Below are 23,006 nucleotides of genomic sequence, written 5' to 3'. Positions count from 1 at the left end.
TAATCCTCCTCCTAATACTCAATCCTTTATTGCCTTGGACCACTCATCATCCCTCTCTGCCTCAATTTTCCCATCTGTAAAATGGGGAATAATCCTTCCCCCTAACACTCATAAGGGCTGATTATGTGTAGAGCATTTTGCAGGTAGAAAGCCCTGGAAGTGTTATCACTAAATAACTATATTTATATTTATATACTGTTATCTCTAAATAACACCTTTAAACTTACATCTATTTCCAAATCAAATGTGTCTCCATTCAGAAACTCTTAATTTTTTTTTAAATGAACATACTTGGTGCCATAATCTCATCCTGAAGCTCAGATACTTGCTTCAAATGAAGCCCTTCTGTTGAAAGCCAAATGCCAGTTCTGCAGGGCCTAATTTCCCCACTTCCAGTTATGCCAACTGTGTCAGTAACCTTAGAAAACAAATGTATTGGGTTTTTTTAGTGTTGATCTCTCAGGAATGAGGAATTTTTCTTTTACATGTGAGTATAAAACCTAGCACTAAAACCAGGGGCCTGCAAACCCATTGCCAATAGCCAGGGAAGTTTAGAGTTTTGGGAAAGGAAAAAGCCCATCCTGTTAAGGTAGCAGGAGATTGAAATTAAATGAGATTTTCTTTAGGTGTTTGCACAGTGAGACAATAGGCCTTTTTCTAGAAGGGCAGCTAGTGGCATTATCGGTTTGATCAAAGACGGACAATGTGGCCAGGTCTACATTAGCCTTTTTTCTGAAAAGTTTCACATTCCCTCACTGGTGGTAGCAAAATGGAAGCCCTAATATAGAAAAAGTTGGTGGAAGCAGCAGCCACTAGGGTTTTAACCATTGTGTCATGTAGATTTATATGATGATGCAGCTGCTGTACACTAGGGCTCCCAGTGATGGAATTACTCCAATATTAAAAATGGTGGGATTTATTTGCTGAAAAGGGGCTAATGTAAACACAACCTAAGGATTATTGGATAGCAGATTTGCCCTACCAAAATTGGGATCTACAACAAGAGAGTGGGATCCTCTGTATTTTGCTGATTGTCCTTGATTTTACTGAGAATATTTGAGAAGGTGAGAGACTACTTGCTCCTCCGTGGCATTCCCCTAGGGGAAATACAGCTTGCTGAAGTAGGGCGAGTGATCTACTGGCTGCCCTTCTGTTTGTGGTCTACAGTGTCACTGTTGGCACACCTTTAAAAAAACTCTCTTAATTTCAGAGTCCTGCTGCTTTGCAGACAGAAGCTCTCCATCTTCCCAGCACAACCAGGGCAGGTACCAATAGTGGTGGTACTTAACAGCTGTTAAAACTGATAATCTACACATTCCTCTTTTTACTTTAATATAAGGAGCCTGATGGCCGGTTGCTCCCCCTTCCATTGGGTGTGCTTCAACCCACGTTAGCACTTGTATTGCTCGTGAGCAATAGCTGGAGTTTGGAGCTACCCAAAATTAATGATGGCTCAAAATAGCACAGTTGAACAGGAGGGGCAGAGTCTGGGTCATACAGCCAGGTTTGTGTCGGATGTTTATTCCTACTGGAGCATTTAACACTGATACAGCCCTTCCAAATGTTTTATAAACATTTATTCAAGTTAAGTGGTCCACATCTATATGTGGTCCTTATGTACATAAATACTTCATAGCAGCCCTGGGGAAAGTCTTAAAGCTGTGGAAGCTGATGCTTGAGAGAGGTAAAGTGGTGCCAAAGGCTAGAGTGAGGCAGTATTAGATTTGCAATTAGAATTGGAGGCTTCCTCCTTAGTTCCCTGTTTACACAGCTAGGGTGCCCTGTTCTGAAAGACAGGAGCAATAGTCATTTGCCTTGGCACAAAATCTACTTGCCCACATTGTTCATAACAATGGGGGGGGGGAGGAATATATTTTTCTTGCCTGTGACGACTCCCCCCCCCCCCCCCGCGCAAATCCAATACCAAAGTGACTTTGGCCCATACAGGGGCAAGAAGAGAGGAGAATATTGTACACCAAAAGAGAGAGGCGCAGCCGTGAGCCACAGAGCTATTGGGGCACAGTGCAGTGCAAGGAACTGGTGTTTACAGCGGGACTGAAAGGTGAACTCAAGTGTAGAGGGTTTTCTCCGAGCCTGATATGAAGCAGATCAGACGCTAAAGAAGCCTAGCGTGACTACTTGAAGCACTATAGCCGAAGCAGGGGAAGAAATCTCCTTTCCCTAGTGCATCGCTTTGTGAGGCAGCCAAAGATCCCGTCTCCTTACAGCTGCTGTTGCTGCACATTAATATGCTTCACCACCAGCTCCCTTTGCAGGCGGCCCAGCCAGCGTCTCGACTGCCACCCCAGCCCCATCCGAAGCCGAGCATAGGGCGTTGCGAGCCCTATGCAAATCAGGGATCGGAATACCCGCCAATGGAAACTTGGTCGGCTCGCACTGCCGCCAATGGGAAGCGGCCGGCGGCCTAAGCTTTGATTTATATCCGCTAGCGGCTGCGAGTATTATTGTCATTGCAGCTGCGGGCGTCTGGCAGGGCGGATCGGGCTCAGTGCGGTGGTGAGGGCCAGGGCTGTGCCTTGGGTTTTAGTCCCTAGAGGGTTTATTTTAATTGCATGTGCATCGCTGCGCGGGGCGCCTCGAGTATGGCTCGCTGGAGGCTGCAGGCGGGGGCATGTAACCCGCTGGGCTGGGTGCAGGTCACCGGCCTCGCCGGGCCTCTCGGCGCTGCAGCCCGTGGGCACGTTGTAGCCCTGGCGGGCGGCTCCCGGCGCGGTCCCTAGGAGCGGGTCGTGCCCCTCGGGCTGCCCGCTATAACGGTGTTGTGTCCCCCTCCCTAGGCCCCGGGACCGGCTCGGCGCCTCTCCTCCCGGCCGGCAGCTGCCGGCATCGGCCCCTGCTCCCCGCGTCACCCCCGCCATGTCCGGCCGAGGGAAATCCGGCGGCAAAGCGCGAGCCAAAGCCAAGTCTCGCTCCTCCCGGGCCGGCCTGCAGTTCCCGGTGGGCCGCGTGCACCGGCTCCTACGGAAGGGCAACTACGCGGAGCGGGTCGGGGCCGGGGCACCCGTCTACCTGGCCGCCGTGCTCGAGTACCTGTCGGCGGAAATCCTGGAGCTGGCCGGTAACGCCGCTCGGGACAACAAGAAGACGCGGATCATCCCCCGGCACCTGCAGCTCGCCATCCGCAACGACGAGGAGCTCAACAAGCTGCTGGGCGGGGTGACCATCGCCCAGGGCGGCGTCTTGCCCAACATCCAGGCCGTGCTGCTGCCCAAGAAAACCCAGAGCTCCAAGAAATGAGCCCCGAGCCATCCGCATTCCCAGGAGGTCAATCGGTCCGCGATGCGGTGTAGCCAATATTGGCGTTCCCCTCGTATCCTCTCCGTGTGCCCACTCCGCCCCCACGTTCCCTCCATTGCTGCCCTCCTGACCCCCATGTGCTAGCTTTGCAGTCCTGCAGCAGGGGAGGTTGTAGGTCTTATTACAGAATGATTATGAGCCTGTGATTCTTTCCCTTCCTCTCCAGCCCCCAGCAAGGGGGAGGTATGGAAGGAAGGAAGCAAGCAGTCTGAATTTGAAATAATAAAAATCCCTTACCCGGGTACCAGCACCCTGCCTGGTGCTCTTAGGTCGCTTTCTGGACTGTTTGGCTGCAAAGCTATCCTTCCAGGGTTGCTGGTCAACAACTCTGTTCTCAGAGCAGCATCTGTAGGGTCGGTCGCTTGTTTTTCTGGACCTGCTCACATTCGGTTGGAAGAAGCGTTTGGGAGAAAGAAGAATTGGTTGGTTCTTTTTTTTTTTTTTTTTTTTCTCCCCCTTTTCCCCCTCCTCCCCCCGCCCCCCGGAGGGTGTAACTAACTGCAAGGGAAAATATTTTGCGCAGTGAAAGCTCCAACCTGGAGCAGGAAAAGACTGGCTCAGTCAATGCTCTTTTTATTTATGTTGTGTTTGTGGATGTAACTGAAGATACCATGCCTTTCCTTTGTATTGTACCTGGATATTATTTGGGGGGTGGGAGAATCATGAAGGGTGATCTCTCCCTATTGCTTAACTTTTGCACAAATGATCTACTTTACTTTCTCACCTTGCTCCATGCAGCAGGTAGGGAAGTTCAGGAGGGTGATAATTTTACCTGCTGTTGCTGCACATCCCCATAAATGTGATCACAAATGGACTTAGTAAGTACAAGGAGGGTGGGGAGGCCAGAAGACTTTCCAAATGTGAAAAAGAAGTATCTGTTTCTGGGAGGAACTAGTCATTCAGTTACCAAGTCTTGTTTTGTCCAGTGGTATATAAGCTAAGATGTCATCAACTGTAAAAGAGCCCTAACTTGGGTCTCCTGTTACCTTTTGAATCCCTTCTTGCAAAGTCACCTTACTGTAGCTGTTTGGCTGAGTTCATGCACTCAGTGGACTAGTAGGATTTAGTTATTTATCATTAGTGTGGGTCCTGTATGATTTGGGGGAAAGGGTGCACTTGAAAATACTCTAAAAGAGCATTACACGGTCATGAGTTTACCATTGGTAGGGAATGGAAGCTGCCATTGGTTTCTTTCCTTTTTTTTTTTTTTTTTTTTTTGGGTCAGATTAATAGCCTTATGTTGCAGAACCTCTTACTTTTATTGAGAACTTAGCACTTGTACCCTAATTGCACTTTATAATGACATGCAGTGTTTTTGTTCCTCACTACTTCTGGGTCTTAAAATGAAGTGCTAATTATACATCTGTTAATAGTAATCCTCCTTAATGGATTAATGTTTCTTTTTTAAAAAACCTATAATTTACATAAAGCAAATATATAGTTAATGTGGTGGTTATTAAATGGCTATTTGGATAATGTATGAGCATGAAAGTCAGCCTAGCAGTCCCTGTGACACATAGTAGCTGTGATCTTATAGAAATTGGTATAAAGAGCAACCTTGTTCCTTATTGTGAGGGCAGCTTGTTTATGTGGAAGGTTGATAGAATCATGTGCATGCAGCAGTGTCCAGGCTGTTGGACAGTAGAACTTCATAATCTTCTTAAAGTGCAATGGACAACTGTGTCTGTGCTGTAAGTAGCATGTGTTCCACCTATCAAATCAGCTCTTAATTTTGTAGATGAAGTAACTTGCTCTGATTCAGTTATGTTATTATCTAGAGTAGATGAATTTGGATGCCTGTAAGTGATTTTATGAAGGGGTTTTTCACTCCATTGTAGAATGTGGAAAAGGTATGTTACTAGAGTACTGATTCGTAATAATGGAGAAGTAAACTTGATATGGCGCTGGCTATCTGGGGAATTCTGTGGTTTCACCCCTCCTCAGTGCAGGCCTGGGGGAAACAGTCTTACTGCTGTTGCACGGGACCCATTTGGGTTTTTCCTTCTGTAAACTGAGCATCACGTCATACTGGGGTGGATGCGGGAGGCAATTAGGAATTTTTCTTTATATACAAACCACTGTTTAGAGAATGGAGATTCTAAAATGTCTCTGTATCTTAGTGTCTTGTGTTCTTTTGTTTCTCTAGGACCAGCATTCTATACAAAACAATCTCCTTTGAGTTGTATTTCTTAGAAAATGCAGAACTTGTGATACTGAAAAAAGAACAATGCAAACCCAAAATCTGATTAAACTGGTTCAGTATTGAATGTATATCAAACTTGCTGTCTGTTATCACCACAAATACCTAACTCTTGCTTGCATTGGAATAGTCATATCTGAGGAAACAGGCTTATATTTTTATGTCAATGACTTTGTATTTGGATTCAGTCTTCCTGGGAGGGATGGGGGGGAGATAACTGACTTAGGCCAGCAATCCCAGTTGCCATGGGCGTTATATTTATTTTTTCACTCCAGATTGATCCCCCTCGCCTATCTGTGTGAACAAACATAATAGTCATCCTCCAAATTTTTCTCCCCGCTGCTGGCAATGTAGAGTTACTCGATGACCCAGCCAGTGAGGCAGATGCAAAGAAATTTTGAATCTCCCTCAGAAGGTGTGACCTGCAAGGAAAAGCAGAGATGGACTGGAACACTTACTCAGCTGGCTGATAAGAAGCTTGAGACTCTACACGAGCAGTTCAGCTCCTGTGCAGACTTAAGTTTCATATACCCTTTTCCACTTGTACTTAGGTGGAGAGCTCACAATAGATATGCCAGGAGACATCTAGGATGTCATTCTGCAAAGCCAGGAAAGGCAAAACTTGTAATCCTGACTTTCTCTTCCATGGGTGGGCAGCCAATTGAAAGAAAACAGGGTGGGATGGAGAAGGGTGCAGGGGAGAGGACCATAGGTGCTGCACCCCCTGGCTTGAAGTGGTTTCCATCATATGCCGGGTTGACAGTTTGGTTCAATGGCTCTCAGCACCCCCACTGAACAAACTGTTCCAGCACCCCTGGAGAGCATGCAGGCAAGCTTGGGGGGGGGGGGGGGGCAGAAAATGCTGGTTCTTTGTTTTTTTTAAAGAACCTGTAAATAGAAGATATTGAGCAACTTAATTATTTGTATGCCACTAAGTAAGGATTGGGGCCCCTTTGCTCTGGGCACTAGACAAACACAAATAAGGCTGTCCCTGTTGTGAAGAGCTTACAGTTTAGGACAGGATGTTCTGTGTGTGTGAGAGAGACAAACAATTGAAGGAATGGGGGTTGGAAACCTGGCAATGGAGGAAGGGGGGGCAATAATGAAAACATTACCCACTACTGGGTCTTCTGTCTGTTAAATTCTAGGTAAGTGTCAGAAGTGCCTGACTAGCCACCTATTTTTCCTAAATTGAAAGAGCCAGAGTTTTGGTTTCTCTTGTGCGCTGCATCCAGTGGAAGGCAGGCTGATGTGTTCTTAACAGATATATTTATTATAGTTGATAAAAGCAGGTGATTTATTTATTTTTTATTAGCTGGGGTTTGGCTTTAGCATAGGTAGGTACACTTTATTTGTGCGTATTTAAACTCCATCCCAGTCCGCGCTAGTCAAATAACAATACTGTGCAATTTTGGATTCCAAACCCACTTTAAAAACTTCTCCTATTTTTTTTTTTTTTAAACTGTCAGATTTTAATAGTATTGTGACTTCAACTGGTAGCATGCCATGAGATTTTTTTATTATTATTATTGCTCAAAGGGGGAAGAAAATGTTTTCCTCAATTTCCTTTAGTCTACCTTGTGCATTTGGCAGCATTTTATGCACAGTTACCCACAAATACATGCAGGAAGCTATTTTGCATAGCAACATGGGAGAAGAAAAGTTCCATTAATAGGAAAAACACCAATTATCAGAAGAGAATTGGACAGGTCTGGCAACTGAAACTGCTTCTAACTCTTCTAAAACTCATTAGATTTCAAATTAATAGTGTCCTTTTAATTCTGCAAAAACTTGTGGTATCGTCTAGGCCCAGATTAGGGTTGGGCAAATCAAATATTTGAAAGCACTAATTTATTAAAACAGTAACTAAGAGTAAGATTTTTATGGTCTCCGATAGACTTATCCTTAAATAGTTATGCCTAGTAAGTTAACTGAGTTATTTTAACTCAGAAAAATGCAAAACAGTCAAAAAGGTAGGCTGCTGCCTACATCAGGGCATTCTTGCTGGAATACTTGACCATATTTTACCATAAGCAAATAATTGGTGGTCTGTTGACTACTTGGTTGAGCTCCTCAAAGGTATGTAGATGCCTAGCTCCCATTGTGTTCGGGAACCCAACTGCCACTGTAATCCTTTGAGGATTTGTGCCCTAGTGATTAAGGAAACTACCCCAGGCCTGCTTTTATAGTGCCACAATAACCTTGGCAGAGGGTAATAAAAGTGAAAACTGCATTAGGAGAATGGACTGAAGTGACTGACTCAACCTAGCAAATCTCTTGTATTTTAGCTTCTCCGTGATTGCAGGTTTATATCCACCAGCCCTGCAACTCCACCTGGGATTTGAAAATCAAGCTATGTTCTTCTGCATGTCAATTACAAAGATTCTGTAATCCGAATTTAGCTGATAGAATAGAATTCACCCCTCCTCATTCTGTATAGTTGTTCCACAAGGAGCACAAGTTGTGGCAGTAAATCAGAGGGCTCTGACGTAAAGGGAGTAGCTACACTGAGTTAGGAAGGGCCATTTTCATCTAGTCATTTACTTGGCCTCTGTGCTGTGATAGTGTAGTAGACTGCAGTCCTGTCTGCCCACAGATTGTATACACCATGGGCAGTGACAGTGCAAGTTTTGTACTGTTTCTTTGTGCTCCCTGTCTGTCTCCAACTGCTGTCTCTTGTTTTTATACAGTAAAGTCTTTGTTCTCTTGGTACAGGGCCTAGCACAATGGAGTGCTGGTCCATGACTTGGGTTTCCATGTGTAACTGCAGTAATTGTCTTCTCTGTGCTGTCCTATCAATGGGCCTGCCCTTGCCTGCAGAAACCAGTGCTGCAGGTGATGGGGGAGTGCAGTCTCTGCTGAGACTGCTAATGCTCTTGTGAGGCAAGCTCCTAGGGCTTTACCCAAAGCTTGCTGATGCCTGGGGGGGGTGTTTCTACTGATTTCTGCATACATTTAATCAGGGGCCCTTATTCATTATGACACTAGGGAAACTGGCAGGGTCGTTAAGTGAAGGAGAAACTGGGAAGGAGTCATGCTGTATGTCCAGCGAGCTCTGCTTTTCTGTTGGCTGCCCAGATCTTCAAGTCTTTTTAGATTATAATTTCTTTGGAGCAAGGGCTGTGCGCACACGCGCGCACACACAAACATTGCCTAGAACTGTGGGGTTCCAATCAGGAATGCAAATAGTCCAGTTCATAGCTTTATTATCAGACTGATGAGCCCTTGGAAATAAGCTCAATCAGATGACTTTTTTTTTTTTTTTTTTTTTCTCCTCCTTTTCTACTACTACTACTACTAACCTGGGCTAGATTTAAAGCAATGATGTAGAGATGAGATGAGCGCCTAGTCAGGAAGCCAACCCGTCCTTTTTATGACACACTTGCCTTCTAGGGCTCGGGCTTTTGGGCAGAAAAGAATGATGACTAAGTTCACTTAAAGATGAATCACACAGGTTTTATTTTTGTTTTTTAAACTGGGTTTGTATTGCCTCTTGGTCTTTTTGCTTCTATATATTATACAGGAAAAGCCTGACAGGTGGGCTGGGAGGGGAGTTGGAGTGGCTTGTTTTTAAATTATTGCTGGGGGGGGGTTGTGTGGTTTTCTAGGTGTCTATGGGGAAGCTGTAGCAGCATAACCAATACGTGAATTTAAACCAGTGCAAACTCCTCTGTGGCCATGCTTATTTTGGTGTACGAGTGGCTCCTTTTGATTTTTAGCAAAAGTCTGTTGGGAACGGAGTTAAGTTTAAAGTGCAATAAGCCACTCTCAAACCAAACTAAGTGAACATGTAGAGGTTTGCATTGGCTTAACTACACTGGTTAAAAATGTTTAAGCTGGTGCAACTTTCCCCTGTAGACTAGCCCTTAAATATCAGGAATATCTCATCTGGTTCCCCTGGTTTTGAGGAAAAATATCTTGAATGGATACTGTGAGCTCCCTACCTCTTTCATGACCAGGAATAGGGTTGTTCAATCTTTAACATTTGATCAACACTTTGGAGAAAACATAAGAGTTAAACAGGTTTAAATAAAAAAGCGAACTCAAATCACAGAACTTTAAATGGCCTGCCTAAAAATCCCTCTTGTTCTCTTGACTCTTGTAATGTTGTTAGGCCTCTGGTCACCATAGTCTTCCAGGTTAGAAAGGAGATGAATTTCTAATGGAAAAAAAATCTGCCTTTATCACTCATAAGCAAAAGAAGGGTGTGCTACTAATTCCAAGGAACATTTGGCTGCAGGAGCTGGCCTCTGAAGTTTTTATCCCACAGTCCTTCCTAAACCAGATTCTAGTAGGACTCTTAGATCCTGAAAGCTTGTTCCTCTCAAACAAGTTCTGACTACTGCCATGAACACTGTACTTCCCTTCACCTAATGATTATGGGTTCTTTTTTTGCCTGGAGCTTTTTATAGCAAAGGAAAACACTTATTTTCAGGAGACCATAGATACCTATAGCACTTCAAATGAGTAAGAGACTTTTCTTCTGCCAGACACACTACTAGGCCTCTTCATTTTTGCTTTCTCACACTCCTTTCCTAGCTGAATCTGTCCTGACTAGAGCCTACTTTAGATACAAAAGTATATTCTACTGTAATAGTCCACAGCTGTCCGTCTTACAGCATGCAAGGTGGTTGCTTGTTGCAGAATACTCTTGATGTGGCAGAGGTCATGTAATCCCCCATTTTATGAGAGTTGGACATAAGATTTGAGAACTGCACTCATCTTTTCTATATCCTAGATATCTCCCACCCACTTTTTTTTTTTTTTTTTTTTTTCCTTCCTGCATTTTATTACAGATTCTGTAGACTGCTGCTCAGAAAGGATCTGGAATAAAAGGGCTGGAATGAAATCTTGCCAGGTGCCATGATTAAAAACCCAAGTAGATAGGAGGAGAAGGCCGTGCTCTAGCCAGAGATGAGTGCAGTTCTTCCTGTGCATCAGTTCCTCTGCCTTGTTATAGTATAGGAAGGGAGATGCTTAAAGCTTGCTGCTTATGCTCTAGCTTTCCCTTTTTAGGTGCTCTGGCTCTGCTCCTGAAGGATGAGGTTGAAGCAATTGGCTCATCTCTCTAAAAACTTCACATTTTAGCAACCTTACGCGTGGTGTTGGCTGTAAAGGAGCAGCCATAGACTAACTGTCATGCTGCCTGTACCTTTCCAAAAAAACAACGCACAGAAAAAAACATTCTGTGTTATTCCTGGGCTCCAAACTAAGGAAAACTCTGCCTGGATGTCCTTGATGTTTTATGTGAAATGATGAGTCTATTACACTGAACCACGAATCAGTGAAGTGCAAAAATGCTGAGAGTAAGATGGATGGGCAAAGGCTTAAAACCTAGACAAAACTCTACAGCGAGTGAAGTCGAGCTACAATCAATTCCACTCAAGTTTGATGGGGCGTTGTAGGCAAATACTGTGCCCAGTGTGGGTGGGTGTGTAAGGTAGTATAGAGGACAAATCCAAATGTTGCCATATCGGCTGTGTTACAGTTGTAAAGTCCTGCTTAAAAGTAATGAGGAAAGGGCATCAGTCCTCACCTTACTGCTAGCTGAACTCTTTACAATAATTTATTACTGTGACCTCTGCTAAGCCCAGGGACAGGCTATGATGCTGCTGGGGGAAGGGAGCATGGGAGTGAATCTAAGCCCTAGTTTCTTAAAGATTATTCCTAGGTCTACAAAGCTGTGCTTAGAATGTGAAGGCATACAATTTACTAACTACCACCCCCCAAGAAAGCATGCCCAGTAGAGCAAGCTGAAGATGGCAGTAGTGGGGCTGCTGCATTATCCAGCAGTCAAGTCAGCTTGGGGCTTTATCTCTTTTTAATTGAATTAAAGGTGAATGTGAACAACAGTCTGTGTAGTATACTTTGTTTTTTGGGGGGGAGGGGGAGAGAAGAAATCTGCTGGGATTGGCAATGGGGGAGGATAGTCTCTCCTCACTGTCCTACCTGGCAGCAGCGCTGCAAGAACTACTCTAAACTGTCATTAAACTTGACCTAATCCCCTTTCAAGCAGTGGTGTCATCCTACTTTGCAGTGAGTGAAGGGCTGGAAGCATGTGCACTCTTTCCAACTATTGGCCTGGGACCTCTTTTCAATAGCTTGTAGTTGACATAAATGTGGTGCAAGTAAGGGCATAATGCTCGGTGCTGTACAGGCACCTATGCTAAAGAGCAGCTCTGTCTCAGACCCAGCCATCCTTCTGAGGCTTTATAGCAGCAGTTCTCAAACTAGAGGCTGTGAGGGTACTCCAGTCTGAGAGGCATGCCAAGGACCTGTAGCACTGCTGCTCAACTCCTCCCCCTCCTCCTGCAGCCTTGGAACAGTTGTTGAGCTGTGTGCCAGGGGGAGGAGCAGGCATGGGGTGTACCGTACTCAGGGAGTGGGCAGAAAGAAAAGGGGCATAGGGTTCACTTTAGAGAGCTGGCAAACACATGTGTCCTGCCTCCTGCCCTTGGCTGAGGCAGGGGTATGGGAGGAGGTGCAGGCACTGGGCTGGGGCATATGGGAGGGGGCTCTGGGCTGAGCCTGATGCAGGAGGGCGGTGTGGGGCAAGCTCTGGGAGGGGACTCATGGCTGGGGCAGGGGATTGGGGTGCAGGCTGTGGCTGGACAGTGCTTACCTTAGGTGGCTCCTTGTTGGTGATGCAGCAGGGCTAAGGCAGGCTCCCTGCCTGCCCTGGGGGGAGGGGCCTCTGTGTGCTGCCTCTGCCAGCAGGCACCACCCTCAGAGCGCCCATTGGCTGCAGTTCCCAGCCAATGGGAGTTGTGGAGTTGATGCGCAGGGTGAGGGCATTGCATATTGAACTCCTGACCCCTTCTCCGCCCCCTACCCACCCCAGGGCTGCAGAGATGTACTGGCCGCTTCTGGGAGCGGCTTGGGACCAGGGCAGGCAGGGAGCCTGTCTTAGCCCTGCTGTGCCACTGGATTTTTAGCAGGCTAAAATCTGGTTTGGCCTCAGTATCCTCCGGGCAGTAGGGGCTGATGTCGAGAGCCTCCCAGTGCACCAGGGGAGTGTTGGCAACTGTAACCCTAGGGAAAATGAGAAGATGTGTAGCAGGGTCTGTGAAAATTTTTAATTCAAAATGGGGGTCATTGGGTTGTTAAAGTTTGAGAACTGCTGCTGCTTTACAGAATGCAAATGAGGCTGGGGGGTAGATGAGGGGTCTAGAGCTGCAGTAGTAGTTGGGGGGGGGGGAGAAGGGTATGTGTTATTTTTCTTCTCACATCAGGTATGAGACAGCTGCTTTTAAAACGTTTATATTATTGTACAGGTAGGGCCATGGCTGGTGTGCTGCTGTTGCCCCTGCTCCCCTCTGGACAGTTAGAAGAGCATAATCTAGGCCAGGGCCCTGCTTTTACCCTCTCTACGAGCAAACAGCTCAAATGACAGAGGTGTGGGTGGAAAGCTGAGCCCACAGCCACTGCAAGGTGCTCACAGCCCAGCTGGGTTTCTGACAAGGGCTGCCCCCCCCCCCCCCCCCGCCCCTCCAAAGGCCCCTGGCACCAGACAGCTTGCTCCTAGCTTAGCAGCTGGACATGAGAGGGGGCTAGAGCAGGGTCACCCGTTTCTATCATAATGGGGGGGGGGGGGGGGGGGCTTGGTCCTGTGCGGGAGAGGAGCGGACGGGACCAGACCCAGGGGAAGAAATGGCCCCTCTGGCTCTCTAGCCCTGAGCTGCGTTGATGCGCCAGCCCCCGCCACGCCGGCTCCCGCAGGCAGGGCAGAGGTTTAAACCGGTTCACACCAGCCTCGAGCTAGCCGGGACGGGACACTCAGGCATGAGCTGTGGGGGGAACAAGCTCGCACCCAAGGAGAGGGGGGCACGAGAGGGGGAAAGGTCGAATCTGAGCCGCGACACACACAGACCCAGCCCCGCCTTCCCCCCAGGGACAGGGGGACGGACTGGCGCTTCTCCCCACCCCTCACCCACCGTCTCCGCTGCAGCGCCAAGCGCATCAACCCGCCCCCGCCAAATTTCCCAGAGCCCATCCCCCGCTAAGCGCCGGTCCTGAGCCCATCTCCCCCGGCCCTGCTAAGCGCCGGTCCAGTCCCCAAGCCCATTCACCGCCATCCCCGCCGCGCTAAGCGCCGATCCACTCCCGAGCACATTCCCGCCCCCGCTAAGCGCCGATCCACTCCCGAGCACATTCCCGCCCCCGCTAAGCGCCGATCCACTCCCCCAGCCCATCCCACTCCCGCACACACGGAGAAAACAAGTCAAAGGTTTAAACAATTTATTGACCAACAACAAAAAAGGCCATTGACTCTGAATCCTGAACACGTGATACAAGCGCTTGAGGTCGTAGGGCCGCCCCACCTTCCCCAGGACGCGCACAACCAGCGTCACCCCGCACCAGGGTACAAGACTCCCAAGGCTGCGGCAGCCCCGCTGCTGCTAACGACGCTTGGTCCCGCACATAGCACCCCAGGCACTGCCCGCAGGCCAGGCTGCGGCTCACCGAACGGGGGGAGGTGCCCTTTAAGAGGTACCCAGGCGCCATTAGAACGAACTGGCGCCTAACTGGCCGTTTCCATGGCGAGAACCAATAGAGGGCGTGGTCACTGTTCGAAAAATTCTAAAGTAGGCCAAAAAAACCACCATCCCCCGCTACAGTGCACCAGTGCCGGGACCTGTGGGACCCACGTGGCATCGCCCCCTACTGGGGGTGGAGCAGGGAACATAAAAGCGAAGAGGCTTATGAAAAATAGCTACTATGGAAACTAAGGGGGGCGGGACCTAGCCCTGTAAATATGGGGCTGCGGCGGGGGCGAACAGAAAAACCTTCGCGGGTGGGGGTTGGGCGCTGCCAAGTAAGAAAACAAGGGGGATGGGCTGCGAGGCTGGGGCAGCCCTGACCCCCGTTTCCCTGCCCGCGGCGACGGCTACAGAGCGAGGCCAGCAATACAAATACAACGCGGATAACCTGGGTCTGTCCTCAGAGCAGAGTCTGTCTTAGAGCTCAAAGCCCCGGATGGCTGGGGAGCTGGAGAGGGGGTGAAGGGTGGGGGGAAATGTTCTCTCTCCCCGCCCCAGCGTGGTGGGGCGATGGGGGCGCCCTGCCCCCTCCCTCATGCCTTCCTGCTCTTCAGCGCCTTGGGCTTTGCAGACTTCTTGACCTTTTTGCCCCCCGGGGAGGCGGCTTTCTTGGTAGCCTTCTTGGCTTTGCCCTTGTCTTTCCTGGCGGCTGCGCTGCTGGCGCCTTTCTTGTGAGATTTCTTCTCGGGCTTCTTGCTCTTGGAGGCCGGTTTCTTGTCCGCCCTCCGGGAGGTGGAGGCTGCAGCCTTCTTGTGGGACTTCGGGGCGCTGCTGCCAGGGCTCCCCTCGCTGCCCCCTTCCAGCTTCTTCCTGTTGAGCTTGAAGGAGCCGTTGGCGCCGGTGCCCTTGACCTGGAGCAGGGTGTCGTTCTGCACCAGCGCCTTGATGGAGTATTTCAGGTAGGTCCGCCCGTTCTGCTGGTCGAACCACGACACCTTCTTGGCCTCATTGTAGATCTTGGCTAGCGAGGAGCCGTTGCGCTCGCCCAGCTTCCGGATCGTCTCCACCACCAGCTGGCTGTACTTGCCCGGCTGGTTCTTCTTCTTGTTGTTTTTCTTCTTTTTGGAGGGAGACAGGGACGAGCCCCCACCCTTAGCTTTTTTGGCGCCACCTTTCTTCTCCGGGGCTAGGGGCGCTTCCTCCGCTTCAGTCAAAGGCAGGTCGGCTTCTTCCAACTCCACCGACATGCTGGCCGGGACTGCGCAGACTGCAAGGAAAAGAGGCCGATCGATGTCGCAGCAAATCGGTACACGGACTTGGGGCTGCCCTGGGCTGGTTGGCTGTCTGCTCGCCGGCTTCAGGGGGGGAAGCACCAGGGTCTGCTCGCTCCGCTCTCACTCAGAGATGCAATCCGCCTGCCTGCCTGGGCGGGCTCCGAGGCAGCCCTTTATATGCACAATGAGCGGACCACGTTGAGAACAACAACAGCCTGGGCCAGGGCCAGCTCCAACTTGTGCTTCTTGGAGCCCCTTTGCGGGGCCCTAGCTCCCAGGCCCGACACCCCAGCGCTGAGACGGCCCCACAAAACCCTGCCCCTGACGGTGCCTGACCCCGCTGCCCTGCAGCCGGGGCTCTCTGGGCCCGAGAAAGGTCCCAGAGAAGCGATTTAAAGAGCACACCCTATGCTGGGGAGAGACAGAGGAGGGGGGCGCCCCGAATAGGGGGGTCTGGGCCTCCCAGGCGGACTTATCCGGCCGCACAATCCCACAGGCCAGGCAGCAAAGAGGGGGTTCTTGGGCTGGGTCCCCTCTGCGGGTGGCGGCGGTCCCCGGCGGCTTTGCTGTCCCGGGGATAATTTGTTGTAACTAACACACTGGACGCCCTCACGTGGTCGGCAGCAGCAGCACGGAGCAAGCAAGACGCTTCCAGGGGGGTCCCCGCCCGATATGGAGGGGCCGAGGCTCTGTGAAGCCGGGGTCTCCGTGGCAGGGACCCCGCTGCTAGAAGGACCCCACCGGGCGGTTGAGCGGAGTCACCCAGTTTGTGTCTGGGGTGGTTAGATTTCCGTCCCCCCCCCCAGGCGCTGCTTGTACCTATATTAAAATACAGGGGTTCGGGGGGCAGGAGCCCTCGATCATAGCTATAGGGTGGGGTGCGTGTGCATGGCTGCGGGCTGCGTCCCAGATAATCTCGGGGGGGGGGGGTACAGCGAGGGGGTTGTATCGTTGGGGGCTTGCGGAAAGAGGGGGAGCTCTCAGGCGTGTCGCTCAGGAAAGAGGGGTTAACCCCTCCCCATACACACATCGTGCCCCTCGCACGGGTGTCTGTGCACTGCTGCCCCGTGCCCACTGGAAGGTGCGACGTACATGGTTCCCCCCCCGCCCCGCCAGCTCCCTTCCCGGCACAGAGCGTGGCTGCGGGCTCCCCTATGGCGCTGCAGTGGCAAGGGGGATACCGCACGAAAGATCGTGTCCCCCCCCCCCCCCCCCATATATCTAAATCTCCTCGCCAGATCGCTGCTGCCTGGGTCACCTTGGGAGGGGGCCACGCCTCCTCTTCTGTCCTGGGGAGCGGGGCACTGACCCTGCATCTCCAGCCAGAGCCAGTCCCCCGCCGGGGGCATCAGGCCCTGGTGCACCCCCGCCTCTCTCCGCCTGGGGCCGGGCGGGGGCGCAGGGCCGGGGTGATGTAGAGGGCTAGGGCCGTGGGAGGGCAGAATATCACTGGCACTGGCCGCCGCCTCCCCCGCAGAAAGGGGCGCGTCTGCAGCGCGGCGGGCGGCTCTTTGCAGGCTGCCCCCGCCGCCCAAGCCCGCCCCCGAGCCACCTGGGCAGGGGACGATGCGGTGACCGGAGCGCCCGCTGAGCGATGCCCCCATGCCACGAGGGGAGCGCAGTGGGGGGCTGCCGCTGGGTTCCCCGCCCGCCGCCCCTACAGGTGGGCGTCGGTGCGTGCTCGGGGGCAGCGCGGGGAGGGGCGCTGCGGAGTTACACGGCACAGAGCAGTGTGTGGGGAAAGCGGTGACTCCCCTCGGCCGCCGCCAAACTGGGGGGAAGGCCCGCCGGAACGCCAGTCCTGTCAGCCCCGCTTCGGGGCCAAGGGAAACCTGCTCCCCTCGCTCCTCAGCTGCACCCCCAGATCCCCTTACATGAGAGGAGCAGCGCCCCGTCCCCCAAAGTCCGCCACTCACTCCGGCGGCGGGACAAATCCTGAGAATCCCTGCAGCCCCTCTCCCCACTCCCTTCCACCTTCTTGTCTATCCCCCACAGTACCGCCCCACGCCCTTCCCGTCTACCCCTGTACTGCCGCCTCCCCCATGTCCCATTCCCGGCTGCCCCCCAATCTGCCCCGACACCCTCTCCCTTCCTGTCTGCCCCCCTCCCCCTCACAGTGACCAGACGTCCCGATTTTATAGGGCCAGTACCAATTTTGGGGTCTTTTTCTTATATAGGCTCCTATTACCCCCAACCCCCTGTCCCGATTTTTCACATTTTCACATTCCAGTCCCTCTTCCTGTCTGCCCCACCACCTCCCCCACTCTCTTCTACCCGGTCTCCCTTCCACCCCACTTCCCATCTGCCCCACCGCCTCCTCCATTCCCTTCCCATCTGCCCCCCCACATCGCCTCCATCTGCTCCACTATCTCCTCCACTCCCTTGCCCCTCTGCCCCCACATCCTCTTCCTTTTAACCCCCCTTCCTGTCAGCTCCTCACACTGCCTCCCCCACTCCCTTATACCTCCGTCATGTTTGCCCCCCCAACCATTCCCATCTGTCCCACCGCCTTCCCCACTCCCTTCTACCGTCTTCCCATCTAACCCCCCACACCTTCCCTCCCCATCTGCCCCACCACCGATCTCTGCTCCCTTCTCTGCTGTCGGGGGACAGCCACCCACCACCTGCCTCACCGCCGCTCTACTCCCCTCTGTGCACAGAAACACCCCCTCCTCCATCTTTTCCGTTACACCCACCCTTCTTTCCCGTAGTTCCCATTGCACTTTCCCTCGCTCTCTTTCCATAGCAAATGATAATTCTCTGATGGACTCAGCTATCTCAGGGCTTGGTCTGCTGTATGTGCTGCCGTCCCGCCTTTGTTCTCTCTGTGACTGAATGTAGCACACTACTGTATGATGCATTGGGTCTCAGCTGATGCCCCATCATACACAGAATGGTACTGTCCCGAAGTGAAGCAGGAGAGCAGTCAGGCCCAGCCCCTGCTGGCCTCCCTACCTCCTCCCCTTACTTGTCTCCGGATAAATCAAAGTTTTGTTGAGCCCTGCATCCCACAACAGTTTAGGGGTAATCTGTGCTTAATCTGACAGAGCTTGTGGGGGACAGCTTGTGAGTTTCTGTGTGAGAGCTGAGGTCCCTTTCTCTCCCCCCCCCCTTTATGTCGGAGATGTGTATGCCCTCTGGGCAGAGGCATTAGAGACGGGCCACCTCACAGCCTGTGCCCCTTGGCACCAGGTCTTCTTAGGTCCCCCTCTCAGACATGGCTGAAGAAATACAGGGAAGAAAAGGCAAAAGTAAGCTAGTGGGAAATGTCCCTAAGAGATCTGTTACTGGGCTAATAATGCTAAATACATCTCTAGCCAATCAGTGCAGGATCTCTTCCTTTACAAACACTAATGAATTAAGCCTGGTGGCAGCCCTGGGAACTGGTGAGCATCAATAAAGCTCTTGTATATCAAGTTCCATCCCTGACAGAGTTTATCTAGCTGAGTCATATCCCTCTGAAAATTACGGGGTCAACACATACAGGCCAACATTTCAAAGCAACCTTTGAGTGCCTTGATTTCTAGGTACTCAACTTGCATCTAAGAAGCTGCAGCTCCCATTGACTCCATATAGCTATGGTGCTCACTGTCTCTGAAAATCTGATCCTTACCCTCAATGCCTCAGTTTCCCTGTTTGTACACTAGGGATTAAAAATAGTTCATTGGTGATTGAAGTCATACATACAAGGGAGGCAGCGTGGCTAGCACATGGAGCTGGGATGCAGAACACCTCTGCCACTGGTTTGTTGGGTGACCTTGGTCAAACCATTTCACCTCCTTTTGCCTTAGTTTCCCTATCTGTAAAATAGGGATAAGGATGTAAAGCACTTGGAGATCGCCTCTTGAAAACTGCTATGTAGGAGTTAAATATTATTACTACATGTCCATGACATACTTTGACAGTTTCTAGTGGGTGGGGGCACTAAAGAATTACTAATAACTCAGCTCCAATAACTAACATAGCTTGTCAGAATGTTCTTACATTACAATCACAGAACAAATCTCAGACCTCACTGCAAATCTGGGAGAAATGACATTTCCCGTGATCTAGGACCCAACCTTCAACTCCTGACAATCCCGGGGGGAGATCACATCCGATTGTTCCGACATTTGTAATGGCGATTTTCAAATGCATCCTGTATGACAGCACTCAGCTCTTATTAGTCACTGTCCCCCAGTCCTGCCTGCATTGAACTAAATGGGTTCTGCATCTTGCAGGATTGGGTACATTATCGCTGACTGTGGCAGAAACCAGGGTTCTACAGCAGGCAGCATCTCTGTCGCCATGCCTTGCATGTATAAAGATCACTTCTTTCAGAGAGACCAGGAAAATGGGTCGTGAAGTACCAAGACACTGCAATGTCCGTTCCCAGATTCTAGTGCTACCGCTGAATCAACCTCCTGAGCTGTCAATCCGTTTCTTTCATGTATGGGGAAACTGTGCATTTAATAAGCTCTCCTCCACCACAGCCCAGCAGAGATGGAGACACTTAAAAATGGGCATGTGCCAAAACCACAATTATCAGCTGAAGGCAGCACAGCTGTATCCTGTATACACACCCAGACCTCGGCTCCCAAGCCACACCACACCAGGCCCCTCAACTACCCTTTGATCCCAGATAGAAAGTGGGAAAGAAATGCTTTATCAATCAGTAAATCCAGCTCCCACTTCAATGCTCCCAAATAGCAGTTAGCACAGATTCTCAATAACAATGGAATTGACTATGGGGAATCTTAGCAAGTCGATTTAGATTTAGATTTGTCCTTAATTATGGTAAAAAGAACAGGAGTACTTGTGGCACCTTAGAGACTAACAAATTTATTAGAGCATAAGCTTTCGTGGACTACAGCCCACTTCTTTGGATGCATACAGAGTGGAATAAATATTGAGGAGATATATACACACACATACAGAGAGCATGAACAGGTGGGAGTTGTCTTACCAACTCTGAGAGGCCAATTAAGTAAGAGAAAAAAAACTTTTGAAGTGATAATCAAGATAGCCCAGTACAGACAGTTTGATAAGAAGTGTGAGAATACTTACAAGGGGAGATAGATTCAATGTTTGTAATGGCTCAGCCATTCCCAGTCCTTATTCAATCCTTTAAAAAGAAGAACAGGAGTACTTGTGGCACCTTAGAGACTAACAAATTTTTTAGAGCATAAGCTTTCGTGGACTACAGCCCACTTCATCGGATGCATATAGAATGGAACATATATGCATCCGAAGAAGTGGGCTGTAGTCCACGAAAGGTTATGCTCTAATAAATTTGTTAGTCTCTAAGGTGCCACAAGTACTCCTGTTCTTTTTGCAGATACAGACTAACACGGCTGCTACTTTGAAACCTTAATTATGGTGTTATCCAAGTGAAGAGCCAGCCCCAGGCACCTGTGGCCCACAGGGCTTGGCTGAAAACATTTATCATCCTGTTATCTAGCTATACCCTGTGCTGGTTAGAGGACATGGAAGTAAAAATGCCAGAGGCTGGTCTCTGCTAACACTGCCCACTGTTCCTGGCAGTTGCAGTAGGGACAGAGAAGAAAAAGGGGACAATCCAGTACTGCTGTGTTTTGCTAAGCAGTCATTCTGTATGGGCACTAGTAACCTGAGATGGGAGCCAGAACTGAAATTAGCAGAACCTCGCTTACACTGGCCATGTTGCATCAACAATAATAAATGATCAATGGCCTCAAGAGAAGAATGATGGTTTTGCAGTTAAGGCTTTAGACTGGGACTCAGATCTGGGTTCAGTTCCTGACTCTGCCACCAGCCTGCTGAATGCAAGTTACTTAGGTCCAGATCCACAAAGGGACATAGGTGCCTAAGTCCCCATTTTAGACACTACTGCACTCCACAAACCCCCACATGGCCGACACCCACCCCTAGAGGCACCTACCTTTCCACTGTAAATGGTCTCTCGGCAGGTATCTTGCTGCATCTGGGGATGTGCGCTGCTGCCTCCCTCTAGGCATCTGGATACCTAGCGGCCACAAACCGGGGAAGACTGTCAGAGGTGCACCTAACTTGCTTGTGGGGCCTGAGCCACCAGTAGGCATGCTAAGAGGCCACCTCACCCCACACAGCCATAAGTGTGGGGAGACAAGGCAATGACCTCCCTTATAACTTGTGCACCAGTGGTTTGGGCACTCACCCAGTTTGTAAGAGACTCCCCCCCACAGTTCAAGTCCCACTCTGCCAGATGAGAAGAGATTTGTATGGGGCTATGCCAGATTTCAGGTGAGTACCCTAGCCCCTGGGCTATGGAATAGTCTGATGTTTGTCTCCCGCTATCTCTACAATTTAAGTTGTTCCACTCTAATTAAATAAATTAATTGAATAATTAAATATTAATTGCACCAGAGAAAGCATGAGAATCCCTCCATAGTCCAGTGCACTCACCTGAGAGGTGGGAGATCCATTCACATCAGGCAGCAGGGGGATCTGAACTGAGGGTTTCCCACATCGCATGTGAGTACGCTAATCACTGAGACAAAAGTTATAAGAATGATCTTCCGCCCCCTGCGACTTTGTGTGGAGCGAGACCAAGGGTGCTGGAACAATGTGTACAGTAGGGGTGCTGAGAACAGGGCCGGCTCTAACTTTTTTGCCGCCTCCAAGCAAAAAAAAAAGAGCGCCGAGCCGCCGAAACACCCTCCCCTCCCCCAGCGCCGCGCCACCAAAAACCAACAACAACCCTGAGCGCCTCCCCCCCCCCACCCGCCACTCCAAGATTGGCCACCCCTTACAAGGTGCCGCCCCAAGCATGTGCTTGGTCGGCTGGTGCCAGGAGCTGGCCCTGGCTGAGAACCATTGAACCAAACTGTAAACCCTGTGTATGATAGAAACCACTTCAAGCCAGCAGGTGCAGCAGTATCCCCAGCACCCCAGGTCCAGCACCTATGACTGAGAGAGGTGCCTCTCAACAAATGGCTAAGGTACTGAAGCCCTCTGATGCCAGGAGAGCGGTTCTGGCTGTGAGTCACAAGCAAAAACAGACTTCTCCTTCAGCCTGGACTTGATTTAAGAGCAAGAGAAGACTCTGTGAGGGACAGAGTTTAGGACACACCCCTCTTGTCAGCATGTCCCAGTGGCTAATTTAGGCAGCCCCCACCTAGCATGCTGGTTGTGTGGCTCATCTTCTAAGCTGCTTGTCTCTTCCCTTTCATTGTATAGGGAGCCCAGGTGCCTAACTTGTGGATCCCATTGTTGTACCAGTGATTTGCTAGGTGCCTAAGTATGTCATTTTGTAGATCTGGACCTTAACTTCTCTATACTTCAGTCCCCCCTCCTCCCCTCCCCCCCATCATAAGCCTTCCTTTTTCCAGCTTGTCTGCTGAGATAGCTCTTTGGGACAGGGATTGTATTTATGTCTGTGTGCAGTGCCTAACACAATAGAGCCCTGATCTCAGCTGGGGCATCTAGGTACTATTGGAATACAAATAATTGGCTGGCTAGTGGGACAGTACCCTAAACAATATCAGTGTGGCGGCAGCTCAAGCATCTGCTTCATGCCAAAGAAAAGGATAGAGGAGATAAGCTAATTGGGAGGGACTGGCTGGAAGGTTTACATCAAAGTCCCAGCCTGAGAGAGTCACACTGGATTCCATCAGACTGAACCCAGGCATGGAGTTTGAGTCCCACAGACAGGGCAATAGGATGCTGCCTGCAAGAAAAGCCTGCAGTCCTGGTGCACAGGATGGAAATATGTGAATCGCTCTCAGCTCTGCACGC

At 50.3% G+C, this 23,006-nt stretch overlaps 2 protein-coding genes across 2 annotated transcripts; one reads left to right on the top strand and one right to left on the bottom strand.

Annotated features, from left to right (window-relative positions):
- Nucleotides 1-2,482: 2,482 nt before the first annotated feature.
- LOC128840184 (histone H2A type 2-B) lies at nt 2,483-5,585 on the top strand. Its single transcript, XM_054033854.1, has 2 exons — nt 2,483-2,517; nt 2,799-5,585. The coding sequence occupies exon 2, from the start codon at nt 2,878-2,880 to the stop codon at nt 3,256-3,258; it is 381 nt and encodes a 126-aa protein (XP_053889829.1). The 5' UTR covers nt 2,483-2,517; nt 2,799-2,877; the 3' UTR covers nt 3,259-5,585.
- Nucleotides 5,586-13,742: 8,157 nt separating this feature from the next.
- On the bottom strand, nt 13,743-15,431 carry LOC128840142 (histone H1.10). Its single transcript, XM_054033756.1, has one exon. It carries the CDS (start codon nt 15,243-15,245, stop codon nt 14,592-14,594), a length of 654 nt encoding a protein of 217 aa, XP_053889731.1. The 5' UTR covers nt 15,246-15,431; the 3' UTR covers nt 13,743-14,591.
- Between the last annotated feature and the right edge of the window lie 7,575 nt (nt 15,432-23,006).

Source organism: Malaclemys terrapin, chromosome 7 (assembly GCF_027887155.1).
Source record: "Malaclemys terrapin pileata isolate rMalTer1 chromosome 7, rMalTer1.hap1, whole genome shotgun sequence".
NCBI classification, from domain to species: Eukaryota; Metazoa; Chordata; order Testudines; family Emydidae; genus Malaclemys; species Malaclemys terrapin.
The sequence above is the reverse complement of the archived record's forward strand: the minus strand, read 5'-3'. Positions and strand labels throughout refer to the sequence as shown.

What these genes read in the sequence shown, in the direction of transcription:
- LOC128840184 (XM_054033854.1), top strand. Translation starts at nt 2,878, where the DNA reads ATGTCCGGCCGAGGGAAATCCGGCGGCAAAGCGCGAGCCAAAGCCAAG.
- LOC128840142 (XM_054033756.1), bottom strand. Translation starts at nt 15,245, where the DNA reads ATGTCGGTGGAGTTGGAAGAAGCCGACCTGCCTTTGACTGAAGCGGAG.